Source organism: Hypanus sabinus, chromosome 4 (genome assembly GCF_030144855.1).
Source record: "Hypanus sabinus isolate sHypSab1 chromosome 4, sHypSab1.hap1, whole genome shotgun sequence".
NCBI lineage: Eukaryota > Metazoa > Chordata > Chondrichthyes > Myliobatiformes > Dasyatidae > Hypanus > Hypanus sabinus.
This window is the reverse complement of record NC_082709.1, coordinates 15,063,774-15,078,188: the sequence shown is the minus strand read 5'-3', so window position 1 is coordinate 15,078,188 and position 14,415 is coordinate 15,063,774. Positions and strand designations below refer to the sequence as shown.

The window sequence follows — 14,415 nt, the reverse complement described above, 5'->3', positions numbered from 1 at the left end:
GGCCTTATGACTCAGTGGATATCTTTGGCTGGTTGATTTACAGTAATGGGTGATAATTCCAAAACAATTACTGCAAACAGAATGGGAGGATGGATGTGAGGATGTTCTGCAGTATGAGAAAAGTCATTGAGAAGCAAATTGTCCTGTTTTATAAATGTGACAAATTGTGAGTGCCTTCAAAGTTATTGTAATCTTGTTATATCAGTTAATATCATTTACCTATTATCTTCAACTTTCCTACCACTTCTGTTGTGGCAAATCTGTCAAACTCAACAATGAGCAGGGTACAGCTGCGTTTAGTAGGTGACTCATCTTGTTAATCTAATTCAGAAATTTAATTAATTTCCCCTTTGGAAAACAGCCAAATCATTGGAAGAATGTTGTACTCATAATTGAATTATTGCTAGAATTTATGTAGCTGTTTTGGTTTCCAGTGCATTTCGTTCTTAAGCTAAATATAGGTCCCATACATGAACATGTCCATATAAGCAGAAGTTCATTCTACCCTAGTACGAACTGTCATAGCAATTTGATATAACTTCGTATTGCCATCATCAGCTTAGGGGCCGAGAAGTTCATTGGATCATTACCCAATATTAATATAATCAATTGGGGAGCTGGCTATTGATCCCTTATGGCATTCCAATAACAATTATTGAAGTTCAAAAATTCAAAGTAAATTTATTATCAAAGTACATATATGTCACCATGAGATTCATTTCCTTGTGGGCATACTCAGTAAATCTACAGAATAATTGCTGTAACAGAATCAATAAAAGACCACACAATTAGGACATTTTGACCAGAATGCAGAAGACAACAAACTGTGCAAATACGAAAAGAAGAAACAAGAATAATAAATAAATGAGCAATAAATATCGAGAATATGAGATGTAGAGTCCTTGAAAGTGAGTTCATTGGTGTGGGAGCATTTCAATAATGGGGCAAGGGAAGTTATCTCCTATGGTTCGAGAGTGATGCTTGAGGGGTAGTAAAAGTTGCTGAGTCCTGAGAGTCCTGTACCACCTTCCTGATGGCAGCAGCAAGAAGAGAGCATGACCTGACTGGTAGGGGTCTCTGATGATGGATGCTGCTTTCCCGCAACAGCAATTCGTGTGGATGTGCTGACTGGGAGGCTTTACCCGTGATGGACTGGGCCATAAACACTACATTTTATAGGATGTTCTGTTAAAGAGCATTGGTGTTTCCATACCAAGCTGTGATGCAGTCAGTTAATATACTCACCACTACACATCTGTAGAGGAAGGCATGAAGGTTCTGGTGCTGTTAATCACTACGATATTGAGATAAAAATACATGTGGCTGGCTTTTGGTAATGGCTGAGCTTTGTGCTGTTCTGCCACAATTCAGTCCCATTGAAATCGACTGCTGTCAGAAGGGCAAGAGACAAAATGTGAACTTCTGTGGTCAAAGTGGGAATACTATGTAATTTCAGAACCCACGTTCTTTGGCAAGTGCAATGGCCATTCGATGTACAGCTGCCGTCTGTCATCACAAAGTACACCGCAGATGCTGTGGTCAAATCAACACGTACAAACAAGCTGGATGAACTCAGCAGGTTGGACAGCATCCGTTGAAATGAGCAGTCACGTTTTGGGCCGAGACCCTTCGTGAGGCCTGAAGGGGGGGGGGGCAGGGGCAACATAAAGAAGGAGGGTGGAAGGTGCCAGGTGAAAAAAACAATCAGAGGAAAGATCGAGGGGTGGGGGAGGGAAAGGCCGGAGAAGTGAAGAAGGAATGTAAGGGGAAAGCACTATGGGTAGTAGAAGGCGGCAGAATCATGAGAGAGGTGATAGGCAGCTAGAAAAGGAAGCAGAGTGAAAATGGGATGGTGGAAGGGAAAGGGAGGGAATTACCGGAAGTTGGAGAATTCGATATTCATACCAAGGGGCTGGAGGCTACTCAGATGGTATATGAGGTGTTGCTCCTCCAACCTGAGTTTGGCTTCATCATGGCAGTAGAAGAGGCCATGTATGGACATATCCAAATGGAAATGTGGGAATCATATTCGGCCCGAAATGTTGACTGCTCATTTCAATGGATGCTGCCTGACCTGCTGAGTTCATCCAGCTTGTTTGTACGTGCCCTCTGTCATCGTTCCTCAAAGTACTGCCAAAAGTTCAGGTTCATCCTGCCAGTATCAAGCACTATTGATATCAGTCTATTTCTTCCAAGGCATGCTGACTCTCTGTGATCAGTCCTTGTCTATTCAAATACTCATGCATCTGATCCCTTATAACTTTCCCACTACTGATGTTAGGCTCTCCGGCCTATAATTCACTGGTTTACTTTTAGAACCTTTCTTAAACAGCGGAGCATTAGCTATCATCCAACCTTCCGGTCGCTAGAGATGATATAAATAACTCTGTTAGGGCCCCAGCATTTCTGCACTTCCCTCCCACAGGGTCTGAGAGAACACCTTCTCAGGACTTGGTGATTTATCCACCCTAATTTGCCCTAATTTTTTCTGCTTTTCTGCCTTAGTTTAGGATTATATGTTTGGGCTACAGGTTATACAATATTTTCATTCACGGGAATGTGAGCAGATCTATGTATTTTATTTTCCATATGCTTTAGGTCATTTCTAAATGTAGATGTATGTATTTAGCGGTGTAGTTATAATACAGTGAATTCCATTTAATTGAGCCACTTATTTGGGACAACTCCTGAAGAACAAAAACTAAATTGAGAAAATAGCCAGGATTCCTGTCCTTTTTGGGGACACTATGCCACTTAATTGGGGGAAGAGATTGTTGCTGAACAGTTTCTAGCTAGCGTCAGTTATATGCACTTGCTTGGCTGTAAGACACTACACTGTGCTTAGAACAATCAGTTTTTAAATAATGTCTGTTGTGTGCCTTTGTGGTCAACAAGCAGTGATTTTTGTCACTGATAGTTGGTGAGAAATAATCAGTAAGACAATCCAGAACTGTTTTACTCACAGCAGTTTCAAGCATTCGGGCTTGGATGTGCTAGAAACAGCTGGGAGTGAAAATGAAACGATTCGACTAGATCAACAAGTTAGAAATTATGAAGAATTTGAAGGTATCAACAATCATCTTGAATGTTACAATGAAAATGAAGCTTTGGGGGATGAAATCATCTAAAGCATTGTATGAAGGCAGTTCATTATCTGCACTGGGTGTATGCTCTGATTTTGTTTACTTACAGTCAATCATGTGAAAACAGTTCCTCCATTGATAACTATTAGAAACTAATACACAGATTTACAGTACTGTAGAGGTATTGGTGGTGGTCTAATCTGTTGTGTATTTCATTTAAATACACAAATTGTTACTCAGTTAAACTATAGTTTGCCAGTATTTAACCTTTTTAACTATTTCCATGGAACTTCGGCTAATTGGGCCAGGCATTTAATTGAGCCAAAATGTACTTGTCCCGATGCATTTCAGTTGACTGGAATTGATTGTATATAATTGACACTGTAGATGAACAAAACAGGTGTGGTGGCTTTTGAGTATTGCAATCAAATTTTTCTTTTTTTTTTGTACAGCTATTTGATCGGTTGAAGCTCTTTGGGATGCCTGCAAAACACCAACCAGATTTTATCTATCTTCGGCATGTGCCCCTACGGAAAGTACATCTCTTTACTGTTATCCAGGCCTCTTGCTTGATCATTCTCTGGGTAATAAAAGCTTCTCGGGCTGCCATTGTTTTTCCCATGATGGTAAGAACCTATGATCATGAAGATAACCCTTAAATTATTTTATTAATGAAATCAATTGTGAATATTATCTCCTTAATTATTTTGTTAATACTGCTTTAAAGTTAAGATTCAAGTTTTCTGTATATCCATTTTTTCATCATTTTTAGTCACAGAGTGGATACCAGGAGACTGGAGAATAGCTAATGTTCTTTTATTTCAGGGCAGCAGCAATAAACTTAGTAACTACAGGCTGATAAGCTTTATATCAATGTCAGGGAAATTACTGAAGAATATTCTGAGGGACGGGATTTGTATACGTTTGGAAAGTCGGGGACTGATTATGGATTGTCAACATGGCTTTGTGCAGGATAAATCCTGTCTCACTGATTTGATAGTTATTTTTGAAGACATGGTAAATGAGATTGACGTAGAGAGGGAAGCATAGTAAAGTGGTCCGGAGAGTCACGGCTCGTAAGGACCCAAGATGAGCTGGCTAATTGGATCCAAAACTGGCTCGATTCCAATTTCCTGATAGGAAGCCTGTGACAAGTTGTAGAAACCAGTACTGAGACTGTTGTTGTTTGAGATATGGATGAACAACTTGGATATGAGTCTAGGTTATGTAATTAGTAAGTTTTGCAGACAATGTCTAAATTGATGGTGTGGATAGTGAGAAATGCCGATAGTGAGAAATGGCACGGTAGCATAGTGGTGAGCACAGGTGACCCGGGTTCAGTTCCCGCTGCTGCCTGTAAGGAGTCTGTGTAATCTCCCTGTGACTCTTGGGTTTCTTCCAGGTGCTCCCACAGTCCAAAGGTAAACCAATCTGTAGTTTAAATGTTCTTTGTAAATTGTCCCATGATTAAATCAGGGTTAAATTGGGGGATTGGTGGGCAATATGGCTCAAAGGGACAGATGGGTCTATTCCACGCTGTGTCTCAATAAATAAATTGTCCGAAGCTCCAGCAGATCAGATGGAAAGCTGAGCAGAGCATTGGCAAATGAAATTTAAGTTTGACGGGCATCAGCTGATGCATGATGGGGAATTATATGGTGCTAGGACATGCACAGTAAATGGTTGGCACTCAGATGTTGATGAACAGAGATCTAGTGGTCCAAGTCTATCGTTTGCTGAAACTAGCAACATAGGTCATCAGTGATGCAGAAGGCATATGGCATTTTGTGTCTTCATTAGTCACGACATTAAATCTAAGTCCTAAAACATTATGTTGCAACTTCATAAAACACTGGTTAGGCCACACTTGGGAGTACTGTGTAGGGTTCTGGGTGCTACACGATAGGATGGATGTGATTGTGTTGGAGAGAATGCAGATGATATTCACCAGGATATTGCTTGGACTGGATGACTTTAGTTCTAGGGAGACACTGGATAAGCTGTGCTTGTTCACTCTGAAGGATGACCAGACAGGTGGACCAGAATGGGAGGCAGAGGTCAGGTAGATAATCAAAATCAATTGGCAACTGTATGAGTATTAAAAGATGAGAGTTAAAAGATGTGAGTTTAAAGTGAGAGGAATGAGCTTTAAAGGAAATTTGAGGGGTGAATTTGTTTTTTTACACAATATAGTTACTTTTGGGATTGTGCTAACAGAGGAGGCGATAGAATCAGGTGTGATTTCCATCTTGAAAACATTTAGATAAAACTTAAATAAACGAGGCTTTAAAGGGTAAAGGTCCTAACCCAGGAAAATGTAAACTAGACAAAAGTGGATAATGGCTGAAGGGCCCATTTTTGTGCTTTATGATGCTGGTCCTACTTACAAGTAAACTTCCTAAGAATCTTGACCATTTATTTGGGAATGTACATAGGAAACATATAAAATATTTAAAAAATTCAAAAATATAATTTTTTTCCCCAATTCATCATATTTTTTTCAGCCTAGGCAACACTTTTTTTTTAGTTCTCTTGATGACTGAAGTTTGCATAATTTGCAGGTTCTGGCACTTGTGTTTATCCGAAAGCTGATGGATTTCATTTTCACTAAACGAGAGCTGAGCTGGCTGGATGACTTGATGCCTGAGAGTAAAAAGAAAAAGTTAGAAGATGAAGAAAAGGAAGTAAGAAACATATATATCACCGATGCCTAATTTGTGGATTGGGTTTGACACCATACAAGGACACTTGGGCAGAATCTGAACCAGCTGGAAATGTAGCAGTATGTTTTGGTATATTTTCAGATGAGTGATACTGCTGCTACTCGAATGGATGTGTTTGACCTGTGCGTGTCTTGTGGTGTTAAGTCAGGAAATTAGATTCCATAGTCTTTGAAGTCAGTGTTGCCAGCCAATAGTAAATGCTCTCATGAGATATCGGACACATACAGCAGTGGAAGAATTAAAGTATTTGACCATTTTTTAAAAATTGAATTTAAAATTTTTATTTTGGCTGCTGGTTTCTCAAATTTGTCTGGCAATTAGTTAAGACTATTATCCATTTTCTGTTGGTAGAGTTACATACGTCAATGGACTTCCTGAAAGCCCAGTAGATTTATTGTGATATAAAATAATTAAACCCGGCAAATGAATAATATTATATATTTTTAACAGAACCAGCTTAATCAAGGAATGCCTGACAAACCATAGTGTTGAATGGTTCCTCGAAATTGCCATATTCAAAGCAGGTCCTCAATGGTCCTGTTGGAGAGAAATAGTGTAATCACAAAGGGCATCATTTGAAATTGGCAGCAACACCAAATATAGATTAAGATTCATCCTCCCAACAACAGCCACATTGATCTAATTTCTCAGAGTCTGGGTCACTCTAAAAGGAAGTGTGGAAGTACATTTTAACAGGACTATCCAAATGCCTGTCCTTTCAGCATACAGGCACCCTTGGGTTACAGCTGAATTTGCCTTTATGGGTGCCCAGTCACTCCATTTTGTCCATAAATTGAAAACACGCAATTACTTAATAAGGTAGCCATACCTTCACAGAACTGTACTGAGTGATGTTGTTAAGTGCCAATTTGCAGAATATTTTTCACTTTGTTAAAGTGATACAGAATTAGGACATCCCAAACTCTTTGGCTGGTTTCCATGGCTTTGAGACAACAGTATTGAGTGTTACATTGTTTTATTGAGTATCTTTCACAAGTATCAATACAAGCAATTGGCTATCAGTTTCCAGAACACATCACTTAAGTTGCTTCTGGTGATGAAACTGGTAGGCTGTGTTCTGAAGACAACTGTTTACCCTCAAGTCTGGTTCCCTTTTGACCAATAAGAACAATCACTAAAGGTAGAAAGGCAGAAAACAAATTCTGCAATTCATGGGGACAAATACATGCACTGTCTATGTCAGATTTCTGAATTTAATAAATTTAAGGTTCTTATTTAGGGTGTCCATAAGTTGGTTGTTCATAACCAGGGGAGGGCCGAAGTTTGCAAAATCCCATTGTAATGTTCAAAATAGAGCAAAAATAATTCACCTGGTATTCGGACTTAGTTACCTCTCACCCAGTATCAGAAATATAAACTGCCTGATGATTAATCAGTAGTTGTAATTTTGACAGCAATATTACTTTGTGTTAAATAATACATATTCTTTGAAAAAGCTTTAGGCTGCCTAAGGGGTATGAAAACCCAAAGATAAATAAAGATTTATTGGCCTAGTGCATTCTTGAAGTGCCTTATTTTTGTTTTTGCCAAGTGAATATCCGCAGCAATAATGTTATATATAGTCCATTCATATTTGCTCTTCAGAAGGGATGGTAGAATTGAGGGAGATCCAGGATCTTGACCTTTCAAAGAAATTCAATACTTCACAACAAGTTATCTTGAGTTAAAATATAATTTTAAGAGAGAATACCAATTTTAAATAGGTAGTAGACTCACAGAAGGAAATGAAGTTACGTACTGGTTTGTGTGCATGCATGTAAACCACCTTAACCTAATGAACATTTTGTGTAGTTAGTCTTAAACTATCTAATCTTACAGAATTATTTCTTTCTTGTATATACTAAAAACTTTAACCTAGTTACTGCATTGTGGATGTAGGGATTGATTTTCCTCTGTTGGTTATTTGAACTAGCATATGGGATGTTTATAAGGAGTAGTGTGGTAGAAAATTTATGACGACATTTCTGCCCTATTTGAATAGTTCTGAAGAATTCCTGGTAAAGGAATTGTCTGCTTGCCTCAGGTTGGTGCAATTAACTTTAACTAGTGTATTAATAAGCTGGGAGTGACATCATAACACCTCCTATGTGATTTTCCTAGGATCCCACTGGGCAGACATCTGCCTCAAGCAAGGTGTACCTTAGAGGCTGTAGGGCTGCCCATTCAGATTGAAGAATCTGAATGGGAGCCAGCCAGCAACTTCTGACCAAGGCAGGTAAGGGCTTACTTTGCTATTGTTTTGCTATGTATGAGTACAGCACACCTGCTCTTTGAGGATGGAGACCTATAGGTGTCAACATCACCTTGCTTAAGGGTTCATTTTCCCAACAATGCTGCTGCCCAGTTTTTTTTGTCCCCTATTTAAGGTAGTAAATCCCAGCAAGATGGCTAGTTTCATTCAAAATCAACTTTACTGCTCAAGAAAAGCACAATAACTAACTTTGGGCTACAGAGGAGGAAGAAAATAATAGCCATGCAGTCAGGCTTGTATACAATTTATTTGTTTAAGTGAATAATCATTTATTAATAGAAAATTTTTTAATTCCAAAGGAAGAACAAATAATGCTAACATTAGCAGAGGAAGGAACAATTCATTTACCATTGGAAGGAGCTTACAGGTAGTATTTATGTTACAGGCTTTCTTTGAGGTACCATGCAGCTTAATTATAAGGAAATATTTATTGTTATTTTTGTGATTTGGGAAGACTCTCTGCTGTCCCCCTGGGAACTGAAAAAGCAACTATGTGTACAAAGTACATTACGGTTGTTTTGGTCTCCATATACAGGTTTAGTGGGTGGAAGGGGTACTGGGAAGGAGGGAGGCAGGGCATACAATTCTATAGCCCATTTTAGACCTAGTGGCACACCTAGAAGGGACGTGATTCCACAGACAGTAGTGGCCAGCCTCAGAATAGTAATGGTTTGCAGAAATAGTATTTGAAGGTTATTCCAGTTCAATCCGTTATTCTCTTCTTGATTACTTCAATCACTTCTGGTCCCAAAGACAGCCAGACATAAGTTTAAGCACCAACTTCTTATGCCTTTTAGTGACCTCCCTTACATCAGTGAAACTGAGATTGGAGAGCTGAAATTGTCCCATTTTACTTCATTTCTTTCCCTTTTTATTGCCACACCTTAGGTCTAACTCCTTGGTGTGAAATTAGCAATCCTGAAAAAGGGTAATATGGTTGGTCACCCTGGGTAAAGGCTATGAACGAACTGATTTGAAATGTGGTAAAATTAATCTGTCATTTCTACTAGAGTATGAATTTTTAAAAATTTGTTTTATTCTGTAAATGTTTACTGTTTCTTTTACAATAAGTACAAGGAATTTTAAAATATTTTAAACATTAAATGTCAGCTGTTAAGAATTATTTCAGAAAAATATTCATTTTTAGTAGATATATTTTTCAAAGTTTAACTTTTTTTTTTAAAAGGAATGATCCTTCTGATATTAACATATCTGATGAAATGGCCAAAACCTCTGTCTGGAAAGCCCTCCCCATGAACACCGAAAATGCAAAAAATAAGAATCCATTCTTTGAATCAAAAAGGTACTTTTATTTACAGTTCCTTCCATAATAAGCTGAAATAAGTTGAGGAATAACACTATTTTAGTCAATGGATGCTCAGTATATAAGGGGTAGTTTGGCGTTTTAGATAATGAGAAGGATGGTAACACGTTTTGATAATCATATGCTTACTGTCCATATAATTAGCAGCTCACTTTTATCGGAAAATAAAAGGTTGTTTACTTTTTCTTAAAAGGTGTGCCTGATTCTACATTTTCAAGGTTGTCTTTGAGTTAGTTATCAATCAGAGGAGTAATGTTTCCCTTGGTGGGGGAATATTGGACTCGAGGGCAAAGCCTCAAAATAGAGTGACAGCCATTGAGAACAGAGATGAGGAGGAATTTCTTTAGCCAGAGGATGGTGAATCTGGGGGATTTGTTGCAACAGGCAGCTGTGGAGACTAGGTCTCTGGGTGCATTTAAGGCAGAGATTGAGGTGAACAGAGAAATGGATCAGCCATGATGAAATGGTGGAACAGACTTGATGGTGCAAATGGTCCAATTTTGCTCCTATGTCTTATGGTCTTATTGAACAGGATCTGAAATGGGGATGTAAGCAACTGACAAAGCACTTAATTCCACACTGAAAATAGATTGGATCTGAAATTACAGCAGAAGGTGGGTTTGTGGGACAATGGAAAAGATTCAAATCTCATCTAATAAGTTGTAAAATCTGTTGAGGGTGTTTCTAAAGTTCTAAATCTGTTTACTTACCTTTACTGAAAATTTAGCAGGCTGTTCAATAAGTAGCTGATCCAACAATTCAAAGCTAATTTTCTCCACCCTCCCAACCAGCTGTTACAAACTTAACTTACATTGGTTCGTGGCCTAAGACTAAATCACAGTGAAGTATAGAAAATGGGTACAGAGTGGGGCATTGTGGTAGATAGGAGTGAGAGTCACAGCTGGGAGAACTACTGCATCAGCACCAGAGACTGGGATTTGATTCTGATTTTGATGCATACTTTTTCCCTGTAGTTTCCTCTAGTGCTCCATTGGGATGTGGGAAAAAACTGATGTTTTAATGGGTACACATACTAAACTGTCTGTAGTGTGTAGGTTACTAGTGAAATCTGAGAGGTGGGTGGGAAGGGGTTGCTGATTTGACTGATTATTAGTGGGGGAATGGAAATGCTCTGAAACATGGCATAGAATTGATGGGCTGAATGGCCACCTGGACATGAGGAGAAATGTTATGCCCTTTAAGTCTACTCTGCCGTTCCAAGATATTCATAGGTGGTCATCAATCTCAAAGTCATATTCTTGCTCTCTCCCTTACCCCTTACCTTTTGCACTTCTTTCTTCTACTTCAGTATATTTAGTCACAGCATCTACAACTCTGTGTTCATGAATTCCATGCTCTAAGTAAAGGAATTTCTTTCCATCTTACTCCAAAAATCTCCTACCCTGGCGCCTGAAACTGCAACCTCTTGTTGTAGATCGTCTAGCCAGAGGAAATATCTTCCTGTTTCCAGCTTAGCCCAGACAAAATGAATCCATTCATCTGTCTATCTATCTATCCACCTAGATCTATCTAGATACTGCGTGGATGAGGCCCATCCGTCCATTCGAGCTGTGCCACCCAGCAATTTCCCAATTTAATCTTAGCCTTACCATGGGATAGTTTACCATGACCAATTAACCTAGCTGTGGGAGGAAACCAGAGCACCCGGAGGAAACCCCCTGTGGTCACGGGGACAATGTACCAACTCTTTACAGGCAGCAGTGGGAAATGAACCCGAGACGCTGGTACTGTAAAATGTTGTGCTAACCACTACACTATCTTGCCAGAACTTAGAGGGAGGGTCACTGGAAAGGCTGTTCATGTCTAGGCTCCATTACGCTTTAGTAGTTTATGGGGGAAAAGATGATACTAAGGAGATTTGTAGAACAAGCAATAATCACAAATTTCTTTTACAATTCTCAGAAAATTGTGGCACCACCATGCCCAGGTACACTGCGGGTACACAAGGAGAGTCCTATAGCAATAATAAGTCTGACAACTGTTGAGCCTTGGTATCCTGAAACAATTATAATGCTTGGTTTCATTTGAGCCCGCTGATAGTTGAGCATCTGCCAGGGTTTGTTGAAATAACTGGCATGCTGCACAACCTTGCTGTCAAGAAAACCGTCAAGTAGACTAGAGACATTCTGCCTGCACTCCATTCTGTAGCTTCTTTGATGCACAACACAGACAGGTACATCTATAACTCTTAGTATTCTTCTCCACTCACTGCATCCATAACCTTAGCAAGGATGTAATGTTGAGGCTTTATAAGGCACTGGTGAGACCTCACTTGCAGTATTGTGAGCCCCTTATCCAATTAAGGATGTGCTGACGTTGGAGGAGTCAAGGGAATACGATCCCAGGATTTAAAGTCTGATCATATGAGGAACATTTGATGACTCTGGGATTCAGAAGAATGAGAGGGGGTTTCATTGAAACCTATCAAATGTAGAAAGACCTCAATAGAGTGAATGTAGGGAGGATGTTTCCTGTGGTGGTGGGGGGGGGGGAAGTCTAAGATGAGAGGACAGAACCTCAGCATAGAGGGATGTCCATTTAAAAGGGAGATGAGGAGGAATTTCTTTAGGCAGGAAGAGGTGAGTCTGTGGAATTTGTTGTCACAGGTGTCTTTGGAGGCCAGAACATTCAGTATATTTAAGACAAAAGTTGATGGGTTCTTGATTAGCTGGGGCAAGAAGGGATATGGGAAGGAGGCAGGAGACTGGGGCTGAGAAGGAAGTTGGTCAGCCATGATGAAGTGGTGGAGCCGACCCGATGGGCTAAATGGTCTAATTCTGCTCCTATATCTTATGGTCTTACTACTTTCCACTTTCAGGTAGCCCTAAGCTCCCATATGTTCAAATAGGTTGTTGCTGAGGCACAAGAAATTGAAGAAGTGAGTTCTAAATCACTCCAGCATGGAAGTGGTATCCTCACACTAACTTGCTAGGCTCTAGTCCTTTACAGCTAGGCTACCCCATGGTGAGAACCTTTCTGTTCAATGTTTACATGAAGAACTAATTCTCATTTGGTACTAGCAATTCCAAACCCAGTTTCTCATCAACCTACAGTTCCTAATCTTACCATTCTTTTGGCTAGTTTCCAAATTACTGTACATTGAAGTTCAATAGAGTGGGAAGCTGAAAAAAATTAAGAAGCTAAGTAACAGAAAATACTGAGTCTTGCTATTTCAAACTGTGTCACTTTTTTGTTTAAAATCTATAGTATGAGTCTGGCTGGAAGTTCAAGTGAAAAGCCAATTAAAACATCATACCAAGTAAAATACTGCTGTAGAAAACTAAGATGTTGCTTAGATTTGGAGAAGATACCTGGAGTATTGCATACAGTTCTGGTCAACCATCTAGCCCCACTATGGGAAGGATGTTGAGGCTTTGGAGAGAGTGCAGAAGAGGTTACCAGTATGCTGCCTGGTTTAGAGGGTATGAGAGGCTGGATAAACTTGGGTTGTTTCTTTGGAGTGCCAGAATGCTGAGGGGAGATCTAATGGAGACTATACGAGGCATAGATAGAGTGCACAGAGACTATCTGTTTGGCAGGGTTGAAATGTCTAGTAGCAGAGGGCATGCATTGAAGTTGAGAAAGGGTAATTTCAAGGGGATGTGCGGGGTAAGTTTTTTTTTACTCGGAGTCGTAGATCCTTGGAACGTGTTGCCTGGTATAGCAGTGGAGGCAAGTACATTAGAGGCGTTTAAGTGGTGTTTGGATAGGTACATGGATGTAACGAAGATGGAGGGATATGGACATGGTGTATGTAGGATATTAGTGTTTTGGGTGGTTTTGATTTGCTTTTTAGCTGGTTCGGAACAACATTCTGGGTCGAATGGCCTTTTGGTGCTGTTCTCTTCTATGTTCTAATGCAATGAAATTTCTAGAAGTGTTGAATGACTAAGGAGTAGCATCTCTCTTAACCTACCTTTTCCATTCCATTTCTGTCATAAGCTCCCCTTCCTTACCTCTCTAGAAGCCAAATCCCCAAAAGGTAAGTCCATCATCCCTTTGATCTTTTCAACCTACACGCATCATTACTGTGTAAAGCTTTTTGTCTGTTAACTCTTTTACACAAGCTGTGTAGAAGCTACAGAACCTAATAAGGTAGGAACCTTTAAATATTCTGAGAAACCAGGCACAAATTACACAAAGTAAACTTTAATTTTTATCTGCACAGCTGTAGTGTAAAAGGTTGGATTTTGTTTTTTGTTCTCTTGCTTGCTGATATGTTGTTTCCTTAAATTATTAATTTGAATGAAACAAGATTTACAAAAGCTAAATTACATTTGAATTGCACAGCATCCTAAACAATCGCATGGGTCATTCCACTTGTAGTCACTGCGAGTTATATTTAGTTGTGTTTCTGGTTCATTATAACCAAACATTGGCAAATTTATTTTTGTGTTTTTTTTCCACTTTTCAGCTGCCCTGATTACAATGAAATGAGAACAGAGAAGAAAGCTTACTCAGGGAAGGGTATCGACAGGGAAACATGTCTTTAATCTATTTTGCATTTGGTTCCATGTTTTCCTGCTGATTGAAAATCAGTGCCACATTTAACAAATCCCTTCGATTCAATTCCAAATCTATTAGTGTTGTAATGTAACAGTTTATTATTGAAACCAGCGTATAATAATTTACATTGGCTGCAATGTTTTTCCATTAGGTACTAACTAAAATCAAAGATTTTAAATATAAAACTATTAGTGTATTCAGTGTGCAGTTAATGTTAGAAGACTGCAATTTGTTGTAATGTTCTGGTCAAATATCTCATTTAGACTTTATACCTGTAATTTGAAAGTCAGTGTTTGTGATTTGACATTTTAAATATGTGATTATCTGCTCTGATGACACGTTGCTTTATATTGGTTTACAAATTCATATTTAAGTCTTAATATTTAAAAGTAATTCTTTGTGTTTAGGTACTGTCCCATTCAAAACTTAATATCTTTTTAGATGCTTTTCATATTCTGTAAGAATGTATTATTCAGTATCTAAAAA

The 14,415-nt window shown here is 39.0% G+C and overlaps 1 protein-coding gene across 5 annotated transcripts in view; it reads left to right on the top strand.

The window, feature by feature from the left end:
- The window catches only part of LOC132392508 (sodium-driven chloride bicarbonate exchanger-like), a 274,073-nt gene extending 260,098 nt beyond the window's left edge, over positions 1 to 13,975 (top strand). For 2 of the 5 annotated variants that reach the window (XM_059966453.1, XM_059966454.1), the window contains 5 exons: positions 3,536 to 3,709; positions 5,645 to 5,767; positions 8,378 to 8,445; positions 9,265 to 9,381; positions 13,838 to 13,973. In XM_059966453.1, coding sequence (XP_059822436.1) covers positions 3,536 to 3,709; positions 5,645 to 5,767; positions 8,378 to 8,445; positions 9,265 to 9,381; positions 13,838 to 13,916 — 561 coding nt within the window. In that variant the 3' untranslated portion in view covers positions 13,917 to 13,973. Of the gene's footprint in view, positions 1 to 3,535; positions 3,710 to 5,644; positions 5,768 to 7,927; positions 8,043 to 8,377; positions 8,446 to 9,264; positions 9,382 to 13,365; positions 13,406 to 13,837 lie in introns of those variants that run through there. The other 3 variants (XM_059966455.1, XR_009511566.1, XM_059966456.1) reach the window with 3 other exon arrangements.
- The last annotated feature ends 440 nt before the right edge of the window (positions 13,976 to 14,415 follow it).